This window comes from Malus sylvestris, chromosome 16 (assembly GCF_916048215.2).
Source record: "Malus sylvestris chromosome 16, drMalSylv7.2, whole genome shotgun sequence".
NCBI classification, from domain to species: Eukaryota; Viridiplantae; Streptophyta; class Magnoliopsida; order Rosales; family Rosaceae; genus Malus; species Malus sylvestris.
This window is the reverse complement of record NC_062275.1, coordinates 10415871-10435075: the sequence shown is the minus strand read 5'-3', so window position 1 is coordinate 10435075 and position 19205 is coordinate 10415871. Positions and strand designations below refer to the sequence as shown.

The 19205-nt window shown below is 38.1% G+C and overlaps 1 protein-coding gene and 1 pseudogene across 2 annotated transcripts; both read right to left on the bottom strand.

Annotated features, from left to right (window-relative positions):
* Positions 1–2181: 2181 nt before the first annotated feature.
* Positions 2182–14829, bottom strand: LOC126609090 (calmodulin-binding transcription activator 3-like; annotated as a pseudogene).
* Positions 14830–16440: 1611 nt separating this feature from the next.
* On the bottom strand, positions 16441–18470 carry LOC126608631 (uncharacterized). 2 transcript variants are annotated; one of them, XM_050276589.1, is made up of 9 exons: positions 18133–18470; positions 17911–18024; positions 17740–17808; positions 17618–17637; positions 17470–17522; positions 17328–17358; positions 17113–17191; positions 16829–17024; positions 16441–16665 (listed from the first exon to the last, which is right to left on the bottom strand). In XM_050276589.1, exons 1-8 carry the CDS (start codon positions 18317–18319, stop codon positions 16849–16851), a joined length of 729 nt encoding a protein of 242 aa, XP_050132546.1. In that variant the 5' UTR covers positions 18320–18470; the 3' UTR covers positions 16441–16665; positions 16829–16848. The 2 variants fall into 2 exon arrangements, with proteins under 2 accessions (XP_050132546.1, XP_050132545.1); XM_050276588.1 differs by having other exon boundaries at positions 16441–16606; positions 16885–17024; positions 18133–18457.
* Between the last annotated feature and the right edge of the window lie 735 nt (positions 18471–19205).

Here is a 19205-nt window from a genome sequence, read left to right as displayed (position 1 = left end):
AAATTCACCATCTCTTCATATGTTGTTGTGGTTAGATAAAACACTTTCTATATCTTCGAATTCGTAGAGTAGACTCCAATTTGCCTCACAAATTTGAGAGTGATGTGATTACTTAGCATATTAACATCACATGATAGTGACACACCCCGACTTGGAATGTCCACGGGGACTGTGTGTAATCAATACGTTCTAGTACTACGATCACGTGAAGGCTGGTGCAGAAGCACGGTCACATACGAGTTGGAATTGCCTAATGCAATTTGTATGATAAGACTGGCACCTGACTTGGATCCAAGGCGAGCAAACGATGTGGATGTGAACATACACGTGAAGGACTGGCCCTAGCCCTGAGTGGAGTACTAACACGGGGGTGCATCAAGATGAGCATGTACAAATATGTATGAATGTCATGACAGTAATATCCCAACCATATAACAGCATGTATCACATTTAACATCACCATAATGATACTTGGCAATATAAGTGTAAAATGAAGTAAATACGCATTTATGGAAACTATAACTATGTATAGATATAAAAAATTAAAAAAAAAATTAAAAAACTACACACTCACTGATATGCAGTCGAAACGTAGCCTCCGAGCCTTGCTTGACCCCGTACGTCCTCGGTATACATTTTCCCTATATGTGAAATAACTATTTTAAATTCATTAATAACACCTATACATAAACTATACTTGTTTTACAGCGAGGGGTTACTATGTTCGAAAATAAAGGTTTTCTTACAAACGTTGTTTTGTTGACCCACTCAACTTTGTTTTTCGCCCCTCCAAGTTTAGTAGATGTGCTTAGGTGTAAACATGGATTCTGACAAATCTCAGGAGATGGTTATCTTCAGTGGTATAACCTTCATCATATTTACTATATTGTCTTATGCTCTGACATCACGTGTGAAATGAGTTTAATCCCGCTCACCCGCGCACTCTTTAATTAGGCACTTTTAGGTTTAAATTAATTCACATCATTTTTCCACTACACTACACGATTCGGAATCCAAGTGGACATTCCGGGTCAGGATGTGTCGATAGTGTAATAGTACCCACCGAAGAAATTTCTTAATTTAATTTGTTCAAATAAACAGTGTGACTTCAATGTTACATAGCACTCAATGGTACGAATGTTTTAGCCATCACAACTATTAAATCTTATATTTTTTATCTCGGAGATTTATTTTTGTACCAGTGCTAGGCACTATTGAAGAGCAATTACAAATAAACTTCAAAACAAAATTTGTTCAAATTAAAATTGCAAAAAGGCTTTTTAGCCAAAATAGTTCATGAAATTGTCATAACTTCTCATTTTGGTTTATGAGATTTTCCAGTCAATTATTTTGGTCCTTTTGTGAGAAAAAAAAAACTTCATTAAATTGAAGAAATTACCAGTTTAAGAGGAGATGATGATATGATAAAAATACTCTCAATCTTCATTAGATTTCTTACAGCATGACAAAAATGATTGACGGGGAACAATCTTCGAAGCCACTTCTATCAATTTTAAATTACTGGAACCAAGTGAGAAAATATATCAATTTTATAGACCATTTTGACTAAAAAATCTCTCCGAAATTAATAGTGAAATGAAAGTACACGAGAACGATACTTGGATACATTTTTTGGTGAACAGAGAGGGAAAAGGATCCTCGTCGGATTCTTTTCCTGGGGATCCTGTAATTATGCTCGTACATCGTGCGATCAGTTTTCGTTAGGTACTATTTATATTTAATTTAAAATTTAAAATGATTTCTGACCGTACGATATACGATGAAAGGATATGATTTCGGGATTTTCTGGATCTTCAAAAAAAAAATCAGACAAGGATCCTTTCCAAGAGAGGGGGGTCGATACTTGGATACATTCTTTATGTTTGACCAATGACCAAAAATAAAAAAGAGTAAGAATTGAAGTGTAGGGCTCACCTGAGCTATGCCGAGTTAGGTATAGCAGTGTGCTCTCTGTAATTTAGAATTGAAGCAGGTGGATTACGAAAACTAATGGAAAACCCCAAGGTAAACTGTAACATATAGCACCATGGGCCGTAATTTTACGAAAATTAATGAAATAAACCAAGGTAAACTTGTCAACTGCTATGGTATTTTGACTATCAACCCTAGAAACTAGGTCACGTAAAACTTGACTACTGGTTAAGTAAGGAAAAAGGAAAGTGTGAGCCATATACAATTATGCCTACCCCCATTTCTCCTATCCTTCCTGCAATTGACACAATTTCCCAAACAGAAAAAAACCACGACGGTCGTAACATACAGGTGAAAAAATTACGGGTAGGGCAAAGAAATGTCTTACAGCCTTTCGTTTACTCCAATCAGTTACTTGACATGGTGGAAGTTGATCGTTGACCTTCATTGAGTGAACGCAGAATTTCATCTATGACTTGTTGGTTGGAACTTTCATTTTGATAAGAGGCCTGGTTCTTCCCGTCAGTCATCTGTTGATAATACAGATATATATATATATATATATATATGAACTTCGATTAATAACCAATCCAATTTCACATAAGCAAACAAAAAAACTATAACTTGAAACAGAAGGAAGCTCTTCTAGTTGGATAAATTATTCCTGCGAAAACAGGAGGAAGCTCTTCTAGTTGCCATGAAAATTGTTGATTTATCTATAATTGTGCGTGCGCGTGTATATTTATAAATGCAAATACAATGAAAAATTACCTCAAGTTTCTCAGAGTTTGAAATTAGCCTCATATACTGTTCACGAGCTTCAGGCCCACGAGCCATGGACTGTACCCTTGCAAGAGCTTTCTCAACCCCAGCAAATTTCTGCTTCCGACTGACACTAAGAAATTCATAGTCATCATATTTTTTAACCTCTGAGGATGCATCTTCAGTAGGCTTTTCCACCCGAAATCCTCGCAGACCAGTTCTTCTTCGCCTCCAACGCAGTATAACCTTTTCCAATATACCGACAGACCACAAAACCTTTTTGTAATTCTTCCGGACCTGATGTCCCCTCACATGAGCCTAAAATTGACAAGCAGAATCAACGACAATTTAGAGCATCGACAAAACTCCAGATAAAGTACACCCAAGTCCACAAAATATGGTCACAGTTTTTCAAAGAAAGGACAACTGTGACACGTTGTACTGTGAACATGCAGGGCCAAAAAATGCATTGTACAGTCCATGCATGTCCACAATTCCAAAACATTGGCTTGGAAGATAATAAAGTTAGCAATGACATACACATCAAGAATTAGGTATCAAAAAGATTGAGATACCTGAATTTTAACAATACGGTCACGAATCTTCAGATAATCCTTTCTTCCCTTCCATCCACGATAGTTTTGTTGAATCTTCAGAGCTGCTGCGACATGCAGATAATCTTCATAGTGAGCAAACTTCTGGACTCTCTTCAAGGAATGACGTGCAACAAGGTCCTCAGATCGAACCACAGAAACATCTGTTCTACTCTTGGTTAACTGTCTCTGACGGAATGAACGAGCTCAGAAAGCTTCTTGAATTAGAGCAGCAGCATGAGCTGATTTCCTAACAGCTGCTATAGGGTTTTTGAGAGAATGTTGCTCATCTACTGGAGCAGATGCAGCAACTTCTGCAGTCTGATTGGCGTTCTCAGCTGCAATAGTTGCGGTAACATTGCTCATTATGTTCTCATTCATGGTCAACAACTCTAGTTGACTTGTTAAATCCGCTTCTGCCAAATATCCAGCAATCCCTTTATGCCCTCTACTCAAGGCTAGATCAGCAGCAGTTTGTCCGCCATGAAATATCGACGGCTCCTGGAGTGGCACCTAGTCGAAGTAACGTGATGACAGTTTCCTCTCTATAAAAGGGTTGAAAAAAACAAGAGACTAGTGTTACATACAGATCTATACATGTTGCATAAAACAAGAGACTAGTGTTACATGCAGATGATGAATATGATTGGATATAAAAGAGAAGAATCTATAACAGCAACCCTACCTTCCAAAATATGATGCCCGGTGAAGCGCTGTTCTGCCGCGAGCATCTCTGAAATTGGGACTGACGCCTGCAGAAATTATGGGACCTATTGCCCACTTGTAACCAAGAGCAGCCGTCAAATGTAGAACACCTTGGCCTTCATTATCCAGAACATGTGGTCATTTGCCTCCTCCATGAATTTTACAGACTAGCCATTCACAAAGTCTATCCTTCAACAAATTCTGAATCAAGACATCCCTACGGCTCAAGTGATCACTTTTGCATGACACAGAAGCCCCATCAATTGTTACCCAATCACTTTCACTGTTGCCTTGCATTGAAAATATGGAACTTTTGAGCTTACACTTGTCACAATCTGGAACAGCACATATCAACCACTTCCTCTTTGAGCCCAAGCTCAACAATTTTGCTAGTCGTATCTGAAAGTGCAATTCATCATCTTGTAAGTTGTTGATAGCTATTCCAAAGGGTTTTTCGCGGTATTCAAACTCCCTAATCTCACTCCAGGCTAACCTATTTCTGCCGGTCACATAGAATGGAACATGCCCAGGAGCATGCAAAGGAGTTTGACATCTAATGGCATTGCTAGATAGAATTTCAGCAGAAACTTCTATTTCACCAAACAAACATGCATCCCCAATTAGTGTCAGCAGAATCCTTCTTGCTTCCCAGAAAACTACCAACTATTAAAACCTGAGAAGGACGAGAGGAAAAAACTGAACAATGTCTACGTATAGCGTACAATTTTCTAGAAAAATAAAATAAAAATAAAAATACAAACTCTATTAGCATGTATACATACCTTTGTTTCAGTTCCCGAATAAGCCCAATCTGGCGAAAAATCAGAAATACTACCGTATGTTACGACCGTAATTTTTTCACCTGTATGTTACGACCGTCGTGGTTTTTTTTTTGTTTGGGAAATTGTGTCAATTGCAGGAAGGATAGGAGAAATGGGGGTAGGCATAATTGTATATGGCTCACACTTTCCTTTTTCCTTACTTAACCAGTAGTCAAGTTTTACGTGACCTAGTTTCTAGGGTTGATAGTCAAAATACCATAGCAGTTGACAAGTTTACCTTGGTTTATTTCATTAATTTTCGTAAAATTACGGCCCATGGTGCTATATGTTACAGTTTACCTTGGGGTTTTCCATTAGTTTTCGTAATCCACCTGCTTCAATTCTAAATTACAAAGAGCACACTGCTATACCTAACTCGGCATAGCTCAGGTGAGCCCTACACTTCAATTCTTACTCTTTTTTATTTTTGGTCATTGGTCAAACATAAAGAATGTATCCAAGTATCGACCCCCCTCTCTTGGAAAGGATCCTTGTCTGATTTTTTTTTTGGAGATCCAGAAAATCCCGAAATCATATCCTTTCATCGTATATCGTACGGTCAGAAATCATTTTAAATTTTAAATTAAATATAAATAGTACCTAACGAAAACTGATCGCACGATGTACGAGCATAATTACAGGATCCCCAGGAAAAGAATCCGACGAGGATCCTTTTCCCTCTCTGTTCACCAAAAAATGTATCCAAGTATCGTTCTCGTGTACTTTCATTTCACTATTAATTTCGGAGAGATTTTTTAGTCAAAATGGTCTATAAAATTGATATATTTTCTCACTTGGTTCCAGTAATTTAAAATTGATAGAAGTGGCTTCGAAGATTGTTCCCCGTCAATCATTTTTGTCATGCTGTAAGAAATCTAATGAAGATTGAGAGTATTTTTATCATATCATCATCTCCTCTTAAACTGGTAATTTCTTCAATTTAATGAAGTTTTTTTTTTCTCACAAAAGGACCAAAATAATTGACTGGAAAATCTCATAAACCAAAATGAGAAGTTATGACAATTTCATGAACTATTTTGGCTAAAAAGCCTTTTTGCAATTTTAATTTGAACAAATTTTGTTTTGAAGTTTATTTGTAATTGCTCTTCAATAGTGCCTAGCACTGGTACAAAAATAAATCTCCGAGATAAAAAATATAAGATTTAATAGTTGTGATGGCTAAAACATTCGTACCATTGAGTGCTATGTAACATTGAAGTCACACTGTTTATTTGAACAAATTAAATTAAGAAATTTCTTCGGTGGGTACTATTACACTATCGACACATCCTGACCCGGAATGTCCACTTGGATTCCGAATCGTGTAGTGTAGTGGAAAAATGATGTGAATTAATTTAAACCTAAAAGTGCCTAATTAAAGAGTGCGCGGGTGAGCGGGATTAAACTCATTTCACACGTGATGTCAGAGCATAAGACAATATAGTAAATATGATGAAGGTTATACCACTGAAGATAACCATCTCCTGAGATTTGTCAGAATCCATGTTTACACCTAAGCACATCTACTAAACTTGGAGGGGCGAAAAACAAAGTTGAGTGGGTCAACAAAACAACGTTTGTAAGAAAACCTTTATTTTCGAACATAGTAACCCCTCGCTGTAAAACAAGTATAGTTTATGTATAGGTGTTATTAATGAATTTAAAATAGTTATTTCACATATAGGGAAAATGTATACCGAGGACGTACGGGGTCAAGCAAGGCTCGGAGGCTACGTTTCGACTGCATATCAGTGAGTGTGTAGTTTTTTAATTTTTTTTTTAATTTTTTATATCTATACATAGTTATAGTTTCCATAAATGCGTATTTACTTCATTTTACACTTATATTGCCAAGTATCATTATGGTGATGTTAAATGTGATACATGCTGTTATATGGTTGGGATATTACTGTCATGACATTCATACATATTTGTACATGCTCATCTTGATGCACCCCCGTGTTAGTACTCCACTCAGGGCTAGGGCCAGTCCTTCACGTGTATGTTCACATCCACATCGTTTGCTCGCCTTGGATCCAAGTCAGGTGCCAGTCTTATCATACAAATTGCATTAGGCAATTCCAACTCGTATGTGACCGTGCTTCTGCACCAGCCTTCACGTGATCGTAGTACTAGAACGTATTGATTACACACAGTCCCCGTGGACATTCCAAGTCGGGGTGTGTCACTATCATGTGATGTTAATATGCTAAGTAATCACATCACTCTCAAATTTGTGAGGCAAATTGGAGTCTACTCTACGAATTCGAAGATATAGAAAGTGTTTTATCTAACCACAACAACATATGAAGAGATGGTGAATTTTTCATTCCCATGTAATTTTCACACCGTCAAAAGAGTGGAATCGAAATGGACTATTTTGCTTTTTTCTTCTTGTGTGCTTTTTATAATAGCAATCTTTGGATTGAGAGAAAAAAAGGAAAAGATTGTATGAAGATTGAGTTTGTGTCGTTTCTAACTCATATCTTCTATTGACCAAAACAAAAAAAACTACATATCTAACATTAACTGTATCAAAATAGAAAAAGAAAAATGTTATAGTTCCACGCAGATTCATTAGATTAGATGAAAAGAGATGGGAAAAAATACCTAAAAGAAAGTCGTCTCTTCATTTAGTGTCTTAGATGAGTGTGTCATGTTATGATAAGTGATTAATTCTAACTCATTAAATTTGGATTGAACCAAAAATTATCAACCATCTCTTAAGATTAATTTGAAAGTACTTTTAAAATGATTAAAAATGACTCATTTGGAAGTGCTTTTAAAATAATTAAAAGCGGCTTTCGTAAAATTGATTGAGTTCCAAAAAAGCACATGTGCTTCTTGCAGCCATGGAGCGCTTAAATATTTTTTTCCAGGATCCACTTGGATTTTTACCATGGGTTGATTTCAAAAACATTTTCATATAAAACGCTTTCAGTTATTTTAAAAACATTTCAAAACAAACCCTTAATCTAGCGGCACTTCTTGTTTCAATCGGTGCCAACTTCGAATCCTTTCTCTTCTCATGATAAAAATCAATCCCCAAATATTGAAAGTCCTATAAAATGCAGTATTAAAAACAGATTTAGTCTAAAATACTTTGGACAAGGGTATTTTTCTTGTGATACAATAAACCTTGTAAACAGACAAGGGTACATACAATCAGTGATAACTAAGATTCTCTCATTCCTTGTGAATTTCAATTTCTTCACATGTTAACTTATTACTCTCTAAGAGCAATTTCACCCCTTAAAAATGCTCTGACACAAAGTCCATTTAAAGCAACTCCAGCCGAGCAAAATAGGTTGGGCCAAAGCCTAAAAAAATAGGTTGGCACCGTGTAAAACCCCTCCACCCCTAAAAATAGGCTAGCCCAAAGTTCAAGCCAGCTTGTAGTGACACGCTCCGATCCCGATGTCCGAGGGACATTGGCTACGTGCTGGCCGACACTCGAGGGTGACGAAAGTCATTTAATGAATGCATATGACGAACACATGTGAAACATGCATATAAACCGTTATCAACAATACTAACCCCAAAAGTTTAAAGAAAACTCATAACATAATATGTAATAGGTTTCCGAAAACCCTAGCATGCCATAAAACCTTCATAAAACATATATCGTATATAGGTACTAACTAATGGTATCCTAGCCACTCGTGGTGTTCAATAATTATATCTCTCGGCCCGCAACCAACAACTATGTCTCTCAGCCTGAAGCCAGAGATTATTTCTCCCAGCCTGAAGCCAACAACTATGTCTCTTGGCCCGAAGCCAACAACTATGTCTCTCGCCCGGAGGCAGAACAGTGACCACTAGAGGAGCACAAAACATTGAATATACTCTTTCCAAACATAGGTACATATATCTCAAAAACATCTTCATAGCATATAGTCATCCATCATATATACTACAAAGAACATAAGTTCGGTGAAATATGGTATTCCAAAATATTCGCGGTAAGTATGATAATCATAAAGTGTAAATCTAATTTACTCCTAAAACGTTTCGTAAAACGTAACTATTAAATCATGATTTTCATGTATGCATTTCTACTATTAAAACATGCATTTTAGAAGGGGTCCACTCACAGATACTCCGTCGTCGAATAGCCGTATGAAATAAGAATGACAGAATCGCCACTAATAATTGCATCTAAGCACATTAAGGATCCAATTAATAAAACTCTAATCAAACGATTGAATTTGGGAAAACAGACGTCGAAATTTGCCTAAGAGGGGTCCTGATTGAAACCCGAAAAAGTCAACGATCAATGTTGATCGAAATCAACGGTCAACATTGATTGAAGTTAACGGGTCAGACTAGGTGAACAGGTTTGGGTTGGGTTAACCGGGTTGGATTGGTTCAATGGGTTGGAGTGTAACATCCCACATCGACCAACGGAGATGGGGTGATGTGCCTTATATGTACATGCCCACCTCTTCCTAATACGAGGCCTTTTGGGAACTCACTGACTTCGGGTTTCATCGGAACTCCGAAGTTAAGCGAGTTCGGGCGAGAGCATTCCCATGATGGGTGACCTACTGGAAAGTTTTGCTCGCGTAAGTTCCCATAAACAAAACCGTGAGGGCTTGGTCGAGGCCCAAAGCAGATAATATCGTGCTACAACGAAGTCGAGCCCGGGATGTGGTGGATCCCGGGTTGGGATGTGACAATTTGGTATTAGAGCCATTTTGCTGTGTGGTGCGACTGTGCCGACGAGGACGTCGGGCCCTTAAGAGGGGTAAATTGTAACCTCCCACATCGATCAACGGAGATAGGGTGATGTGCTTTATATGTACATGCCCACCTCTTCCTAACACGAGGCCTTTTGAGAACTCACTGGCATCAGGTTCTATCGGAACTCCGAAGTTAAGCGAGTTCGGACGAGAGCATTCCCAGGATGGGTGACCCACTGAGAAGTTCTGCTCGTGTGAGTTTCCATAAACAAGACTGTGAGGGCGTGGTCGGGGCCCAAAACGGACAATATAATGCTACGGCGGAGTCGAGCTCGGGATGTGGTAGACCCCGGGTCGGGATATGACATGGAGGCCCTGGGTTGTACAAACGGGCCTGGGCTTGAAAGCATGGCCCAGGGTTATAGGGTTTTGGGGTTTAAATAAATAAAAACAAAGGGTTTGGGTTTAGGGTTAAACGGGCCTAAGGCCCAAGTTCCACTCGGCCCCAAGGCCGGTTCTTTTGGGTTTTTGGGTTAGGGTTTCAAAGGAATTGGGATTTGGGGTTAACGGGCCTAAGGCCCAGGTTCTAAATGGCCCAAAGGCCTAAGTGACAAAGGGTTTAGGGTTTAGACTAAAAGGGTTGGGCCGGCCCAACTCCACTCGTGGGTTGCTGGGCCCAATGATAGAGAAAGTCGGAATCCGACCAAAAAATTTGGTTGATTCCGATTAGGGGTCGAAGCTCAACCAAAAGTCATCATTCTAAAGCCAAATTGAAGATAAAATAGTAGAGATCTGAGTTATACCAAGATGAAGTTGTGTCGAGGTCGGGATTTGCCGGAAAATGGCCTACAACCTATGGTCTCTCGCTGGAAAATATGGGGAGAACGTTTCTGAGGTGTTCCTGTGTTCAAACCCTACCAATAAGTTTCAAACATTACCCAAACACTTAAACCAAGACTTGATCTAATAGCATTTAGAGCAAAACTCGACTTCCCTAACTAGAGAGCTATGTGCATAGTGCCGAGAGAGAGATCGAGGAGGTGACCATGGTACGGGACGCGGCTAAAGATGAGGCAAAAGCTGCGACTATGCAAGCAATCTTAGCCAGCTACTAAGAGACGTGATGCGGCTAATGAAAGACAAAGAGAACTACTTAATCGAGAAATGGAGATGCTTAGAGAAGAAAGGATGACTCAAGCAGATCGTGACACTATGAACAAACCTCTAGTAGGAATGTCTTCGAATTCTAAATATTTTTGGACATCGAATAAAAGAAGACACGGTGCGAATGAGGGGTGCAAGAAACGAGGGAACAAGTGGAGGGGGTTCTAGCAACGAAGATCCTAGCACCACATATCTTCGCTCCTCATACTTTATATAATTTCTAATTTATTTTTATACTTTATGTAATTTCATATTTATTTTTAGTACATTATGTAATTTCTTATTTATTTGTACTACTTTATGTAATTTCTTATTTATATCTAGTACTTTATGTAATTTCATTATTTTTAGTACTTTAATAAACACACCAAATAAAATTACATAAACACACCAAAATAAAATTACATAAATGCACCAAATAAAATTATATAAACGCACCAAATAAAACTTAAAAAAACACACTAAATAAACTAAGACTTTATTCTTCAACCACAAGCTCCTTTTAAGTTTCTTCATCTTGTTTCAATCCCCACAAGTGCTCAATCAAGTCACTTTGACGGCTTAAGTACATGTATGGTCGTTGCATTGAAGTGTATTGTTCAATGATCAATTGATTCTAACGTCAATCCATTTCCAATGGCTCGTGTTGCACGGGATCTTCGATGCAGTCATGAGCACAATATATACGTGTTTTGGAATTGTTCATCGTGTCCGACTCGTATTCATCGATGACATCATAATCATACTCATCTTCCACAATCATGTTGTGGAGAATGATACATGTCATCATGATGGATCGAAGAGCCTCGACATCTAACAATCTGGCAGTAGCCCTGACAACCGCCCAATGAGCTTGCAGAATACCAAAACAACACTCCACATCATTCCTACACCCCTCTTGACATTTTGCAAAGTGTTTTTCCTTTTCACTTTGTGGATGTGGCACTGTTTTGACAAACGATATCCACCTTGGGTAAATGTCATCTGCTAGGTAATATGCACCTTCGTATTTAGGTCCATTGACCCAATATGTGACTTTCTATGATTTTCCTTGCAGCACCTCGTCAAGCACTAGAGATTGGGTAAAGACATTGAGGTCATTTTGAGCTCTTGGAACACCAAAAATCCATGTATCAAATGATGCCACCGCTTCCAAAATAATACTTTTGGCTCTTTTTTTTTGTCGCTAAAAGCTCATCGCCACACACTTGGACAATTTTTCTAGGTCCAGTGCATACAGTCGATACTTCCAATCATGCCACGAAAGTCTCGTATCATACCCTTCTTCAAAAGCCTTCGCAGGTCCATTGTCGTGGGTTTCTGGATGTACTCATTGTTGTAGAGGGCTTCGATTGCAGAGCAAAACCTCATTAGGGACTCTAGAACAATTGATTTCCCATCCTTTCTATCTCATCCACTTGATCTGCAGATGCTCCATATGCAAGCATCTGCAAGGCAACATTAATTTTTTGCTCAGGAAGAAGACCTAGAACATGAAAAACATTTTTTTTCTGCACAAAGTATGGATCATAGTTGCAAATAGCAATCATGATTTTGTTGAACAAACTTCGTTGCATTCTAAAACGGCGTCTAAAAATATGATCGGGGAATAAATTGTTAGATATAAATAATCTTCCAAGATATCATTACCTCGTATTTCCCTCTTTCCATCCAAGTTTGCGGCACGTCTGGATTTGGAGATCTGACCCACATCTTGCATGACAAGACGGGAATGTGAGGCTTTCTGCCTTTTATGTTCATCATCCTCTTCCTCTTCTATTACGAACGCCTCATCTCCACCATCCTCGGGATTGTACAATTCTTCCTGTTCTAGTAACAAATTTTTATGTTGCTTATCGATTTCATACAATCTTCTTGAAGAAGACATTGTAAGAACTCAATATTTAAAAAAGATGAAGAAGGATTCTGAGCTAGTTTGAGTTTGGTGTATGAATTAAGATGGATGTAGGGTTTATATGGACAAAAAAAAAGGATGAGATTATGGATAATGCCACGTGGCACTACGTGATTGGTTGAAAATCTTATCGAAATCTACTCTAAAGGATTATAAATAGATAGTGACACGTGACGTGTCAGTATTGGTTCAAAATCTTATTGGAAATCTATCCACAAAAATAGTACTTTCAGATAATGAAACGTAGCATTCATAATGGAAGAGGAAGAGGATGATGAACATAGAAGGCAGAGAACCTCATATTCTCGTCGTGTCATGCAAGTTGTGGTTAGATCTCCAAACCCAGACGTGCTGCAAACTTGTATAGAAAGAGGGAAATATGAGGTGATGATCTTTTGGAAGATTTTTTTATAACAGTTTATTCCCTAATCATATTTTTAGATGTCATTTTAGAATGCAATGAAGTTTGTTCAACAAAATCATGATTGTTATTTGCAACCATGATCCATACTTTGTGCAAAAAAATGATACTTTTCATGTTCTAGGTCTTCTTCCTGAGCAAAAAATTAATGTTGCTTTGCGGCTGCTTGCATATGGAGTATCTGCAGATCAAGTAGATAAGATAATGATGATGGGAAAATCAACTGTTCTAGAGTCCCTAATGAGGTTTTGCTCCGCAATCGAAGCCTTCTACAACAATGAGTACATTCGGAAACCCACGATAATGGACCTGCGAAAGCTTTTGAAGAAGGGTGAGATGCGATGCGATGCTTTCCTGGTATGATTGGAAGCATCGACTATATGCACTAGACCTAAAAAAATTGTCCAAGTGCATGACAATGAGCTTATGGCAACAAAAAAAAGAGCCAAAAGTATCATTTTGGAAACGGTGACATCATTTGATACATGGGTTTGACATGTTTTTTTTGGTGTTCCAAGAGCTTAAAATGACCTGAATGTCCTTGTCCAATCTCCAGTGTTCGACGAGATGCTGCAAGGAAAAGCATCGAACGTCACATATTGGGTCAATGGACATAAATACAAATGAGTATACTTCCTAACAGACGGCATTTACCCAAGGTGGACATCGTTTGTCAACAGTGCCACATCCACAAAGTGAAAAAGAAAAACACTTCGCAAAATGTCAAGAACGGTGTAGGAATGATGTGGAGCGTTGTTTTGGTATCTTGCAAGCTCATCAGGCGACTGCCAGATTGTTTGATGTCAAGGCTCTTCGATCCATCATGATGACGTGTATCATTCTCCATAATATGATTGTGGAAAGATGAGTATGATTACGATGCCATCAATGAATACGAGCTAGACACGATGAACAATTCCAGAACATGTATATATTGTGCTCATGACCGCACCGAAGATCCCGTGCAACACGAGCCATTGGAAAAGGGGATGGACATTACAATCAATTGATCATTGAACAATACACTTCAATGAAACGACCACACATGCACTTAAGCCGTCAAAGTGACTTGATTGAGCACTTGTGGAGATTGAAACAAGGTGAAGAAACTTAAAATGAGCTTGTGGTCGAAAAATAAAGTTCTTAGTTTATTTGGTGTGTTTTTTTTAAGTTTTATTTAGTGTGTTTATATAATTTTATCTGGTGTGTTTATGCAATTTTATTTGGTATGTTTATGTAATTTTATTTGGTGTGTTTATATAATGTACTAAAAATAAATATGAAATTACATAAAGTACTAGAAATAAATAAGAAATTACCTAAAGTACTGAAATTACATAAAGTACTAAAACTAAATACGAAATTACATAAAGTACAAAAATAAATTAGATATTATATAAAGTCTGAGGAGCTAGGATATGTAGCTAGAACCCCCTCCATTTGTTCCCTCGTTTCTTGTATGCCTCATTCGTACCACATCCTCTTTTTTCGATGTCCAAAAATATTTAGATTTCGGAGACATTTCTACTGGAGGCTTGTTCATAGTGTCACGATCTGCTTGAGCCATCATTTCTTCTCTAAGCATCTCAATTTCTTGATTAAGTAGTTCTCTTTGTCTCACATTAGCCGCATCACATCTCTCAGTAGCTGTTAAGATTGCTTGCATAATCGCAGCTTTTGCCTTATCTCTAACCGCGTCCCGCGCCATGGTCAGTTCACCTTGGCGAGCAAGTTCATCCATATATTTTGTGCAATCATTATTGGAAGAATTCCCTTTTTTCTTTGCCGCCTTTTTACCTTGAGGACTTAGGGACCGATGAGTCGGCTCTGGCATTGCTTCTTGCGGCCCTTCCTGCTCTTCAAATATGCACCTTCTTGTTGGTCCGGGTCTGCTTCTAACGAACTGTGTAAAGGGATGTCGTGCATGACAACTTTTGGACCGGTTGACACAAGTTTGTATCTAGGACAATCTTTGATAACATTTCGACATTCTTATCTGGTGAATGATTTGTTTTTGTTGTTCGCATTGTACCATGCTTGTGCTTGAAGTGTATAAAATGTGGGATAAGACATTATTATAAAATGTGGGTGTAATACAAATAAATAAATTAAAAAATTAATGTGGGTGGAATACAAATAAATAAATAAAAATATTGTCACATGATCCGCTAAACTTTTGCCACTACTCAGATTAGAGGAAGCTTGAGAGATGGTGTTTTTCCAACTAATAAGCGAGTTGTTGAGTTTTTTCCAACGACCTTGAAGACCTTGACTACTTCTTGCGTCTTCTCCAAGCCTCTTGCAAAACGCTGTAGTAATTCAACTCTAAAATTCTCGCAACTGCATCTCATTACCCGTATGCGAGTCATGAGTAATTTGAACCCAACATTCACACAACGTAACATCTTCAATGATCGGCCAAGTAGCCATTTTTAGCACACAAAAGTATATGAAAGCTTTGGTTCAAAGTGTTGAAAATATTGAAATGTGGTGTAAGGTGGAAGATAATGGTTAGGTATTTATAGAAAAAAATAATAAAATTTTGTTTTATTTTTTCTGGATTTTTAAATCATTTTAAATATTTTTTTGATAATTTTTATTAAGTTAATTAATATGGATCGCTGAATTTGAAAAAGATTTAAATCCAACAACCCAGAACTGGACACGTGACCAACGGTAAGAATTCTGACATTTTCTCTTTTATTTTTTTATTATTTTATTATTTTAAGTTTTTTGGCTGAAAATCCTGGACTGTTGATATAGGAATCTAACGGCCTAGATGTTGCCAAATCACTAGCCGTTGGGTTTGAAATTCAAAGTTTTTTTACCGTTGAAAATCCAACGGCCGAAGACACGCCACGTGACCATGTCCCGCGCCTTTTTAGTGCGCCTGCATTGGCGGGGCTCACCAGTCTGGTTGCTATCAGGAACGCGCGCGTGTTTCCCACGCGCTTGACGTAAAAAAAAATCTAGCATTCGCTGACATCATGTTGACGCTAGCATGAAGTTAGATAGGCCGATTCCTCACTTAGTCCATTTTGGGCCGGCCTACAAGCTGGCTTGGACTTTGGGCTGACCTATTTTTAGGGGTGGAGGGTTTTACACGATGCCAACCTATTTTTTTAGGCTTCGGCCGTGCCTATTTTGGTCGGCTGGAGGTGCTCTACAACAAAAAACAAACCACAAGTCACTCTCAATTCCACAAGAAGATTTGGCAACTGAAAATTCAACTGCTAGTGAAGAAAAGAACAAGCAAAAATACAAGCCCCTGAAAATGCTGTTATCACAAGCTACGACTGCAAGTTGTAGCAGTTATAGATTAGCTAGGGCCGTCCTAGCTCTGTCCTGGAAACCTCGGCTAAATTTTGGGCATTCCGTTTACTATTGAGCCGGCTTTTTCCTCTCTTTTGTTAACCGACTAGTAAGTACGAAAAGTCATCTCAAGTAAGAAATGAAACTAGCACATGGTAGAAGGTATAATTATCAGTTTGAAGTTTCAACACATGCAACAATACAGGTACAGGGAATGATGAACCGTACGAGGTTGAAGATACTTATCTTCCTCAATCGACCGAGGGTTCACGCTTAACGCCTGGCTTTAAAGAATTATCCTGACCAAAAGAAAGGAAATAAATGTAATCAAATTGTAGTCAACTTACACACCTCACTCCTAAAAATGTCGTACCCAGTGCACAAGGCTCCCGCTTTACGCAGGGTCTGGGAGAGGTGAATGTCGGCTAGCCTTACCCCTATTTATGGAGAGACTGCTCCCAAGTCTCGAACCCGAGACCTACCGCTCATGGGTGAATGTCGGCTAGCCTTACACACCTCACTCCTATCTGATAAAAATGCACTAAATTGCCAAGATAGGAAATTTGATTCTACCAACCTTCGTACAAATGTAAATATAATGAACATCAGGGTTGTTTCCTAGCAATTCCTCCGCTGAGCTTCCATCACCATGCAGCGGAACAGGATTTGTCAGATCCCATATTGGAGGTTCTGGTTTATCTTCACAGGAAAGTTTCTCTGCATACATGGTGATGGCACGGACAGAAATCAACACATATATATAACAAAAAAGATCAAATGCCAAGAAAAATACGAGTTAACCAACCTATCACATGGAGTTTTATCATCCACGAGCATGACTCTCTCAACAAGCGCAAACGATACAATGGGGCACCGTATGTTACCTACAGCAGCATGTTTGAGACAAGTTATGGAAACACAGAATGCAAAACAAGAATACGAAAAAAGAGGGCGGCTGGGCGGGGGAAGGGAGGGTATATTGAAATCGTAGGCGGAGAATAAAAGAAAGAGCAACATTACCAGAAAGTAGACTCCTTTATCCTTGAGGACCCTATAGGTTGTTATTAACCGCTTCAATATATGGTGGGTGAACAAAATCAAGAAAATAAACAAAACCAAAAGTTTAGGACAACTGCATTTACTTATTAAAACAGGTTTATACCTCCAAACTTCCTCAAGCATCTCGGTAGCATTTTGCCGCGAATTATTTCCACACTAAGCATGAAAAATCGCACAACAAAAGAAACATAAATATCGAAACGACATAAAAACAAGCACAAGAACATAGCACAAGGGTTATCAGCGCTTACCAAAAGAGAATCTAGAGTTCCTGAAAAATAAAAATTCACAATATGAAGTGCATTCCGCAGTTTAGATTAGTTGTGCGGGAGAATATAATTTAATAATTACGACGAGAATAAAAATGAAGTACCTTTGTCAACAACAGCATCAAAGGAAGCAGTTTCGAAAGCACTCATATCTCGAACATCCATTTGCAAATCTAATTAATTGTTAATAAACAAAATTAAGAGCTAATTAACCAAAATACAAATAAATAACTCATAAAAATATCAAATTTAAAATATATAAAAAAAAAACATACATTTGAGGTGTGGACGATTCGAGTACTTGCTCTGCATAGTTTGGATGACCACAGATGAAATGTCAATACTAACCACATCCTCGTACCCATCATCGGCCATCCCCTCGCTGAACGCTGCGTTTTGGAAACCAATTCCTTTTGAGTTTTGAGTGTGAATCAAATGGGAGATCTGAATCATCTGATCGGGTGAGTGCGGTTGCAGGGAGAAAGCAGAGTACGTACCTGAGTTTCCGCAGCCGACGACAAGGATGCGGTTGTGTTGGTTGGGATGGCGAGGGACGTAGAGATTGATCAGCGGAGCCAAAGATTGGTACTTTTGGTACCAATCGAACGATTCTGATTCGTTGGCGTAGCGGTTGTCCCAGTACCGCGACTCGCCGTACGCCTGCGTCGTCGTTCCCATCGTCATCTCTCTCTGTCTCTCTCTCTCTCTCTCAGAGTCTTCACTGTTCCTTTGTTCTTCAGTCGGTTTCGTTTTTGGGTTTGTCGTTGATGCGCTCGCCCGTGATGCTATAGTTGCATATGGGCATTAATGTCATTTTGCATGAGTAGCTTCATAGATTGCCACCTGCTGGCGGGTTAAAGCGCTTGAATGTGTCTTGCCATATGCAGAAAAGTTGTTTCGTTTAAGTATCCCTCTATTTACAAATAATTTAAAAAATTTTATCTTTTAGAATGTCATTCAACTTTTTAACGTAACAATACGTGATTAATTACGCTGGTGTTGTAAGTGTATGTCTTTCTTTTGAAATAAAATTACAAAGGCCAAATGTTGTTGGCGCATTTTAGTTCTAGCCAAATTATGATTTTGTAATTTCAAAATCCAGGACTTGGAAGTACTTTACGAATAAGCACATATGACCGAAATAAGATGTTTTTGCCAGCAATTGCTTGTATGACCATACTCACTTTAAGTTTTTTTATTACCAAAGAATATAAGAAAATCTTTTTGATTTGCAAAAGTTGCTTATTCTCTGCACATGCCTCTCTAGAGCTAATTTCATTAAAAGAATGGCGAAATTAAACAATTAGGCTTACTACATATTTGTATCATATTTTAATATTATATTATGTACATGTGTGAAAGACACATCATTGAACAATTTTATTTCATCATTTATTGATTGAATTGAATGTATTGCGGGCACACTAATTTTTTTTTATTAAATGTAATACACGTAGTCACATTTAGTAGGATAGATGTGTAATTAAAGGTTCGTTTGAAAATATTTTTAAAATAAATAAAAGCGAATTTGGTGAGATTGATTTTAAATTCCGAAAGTACTTTAAACGTT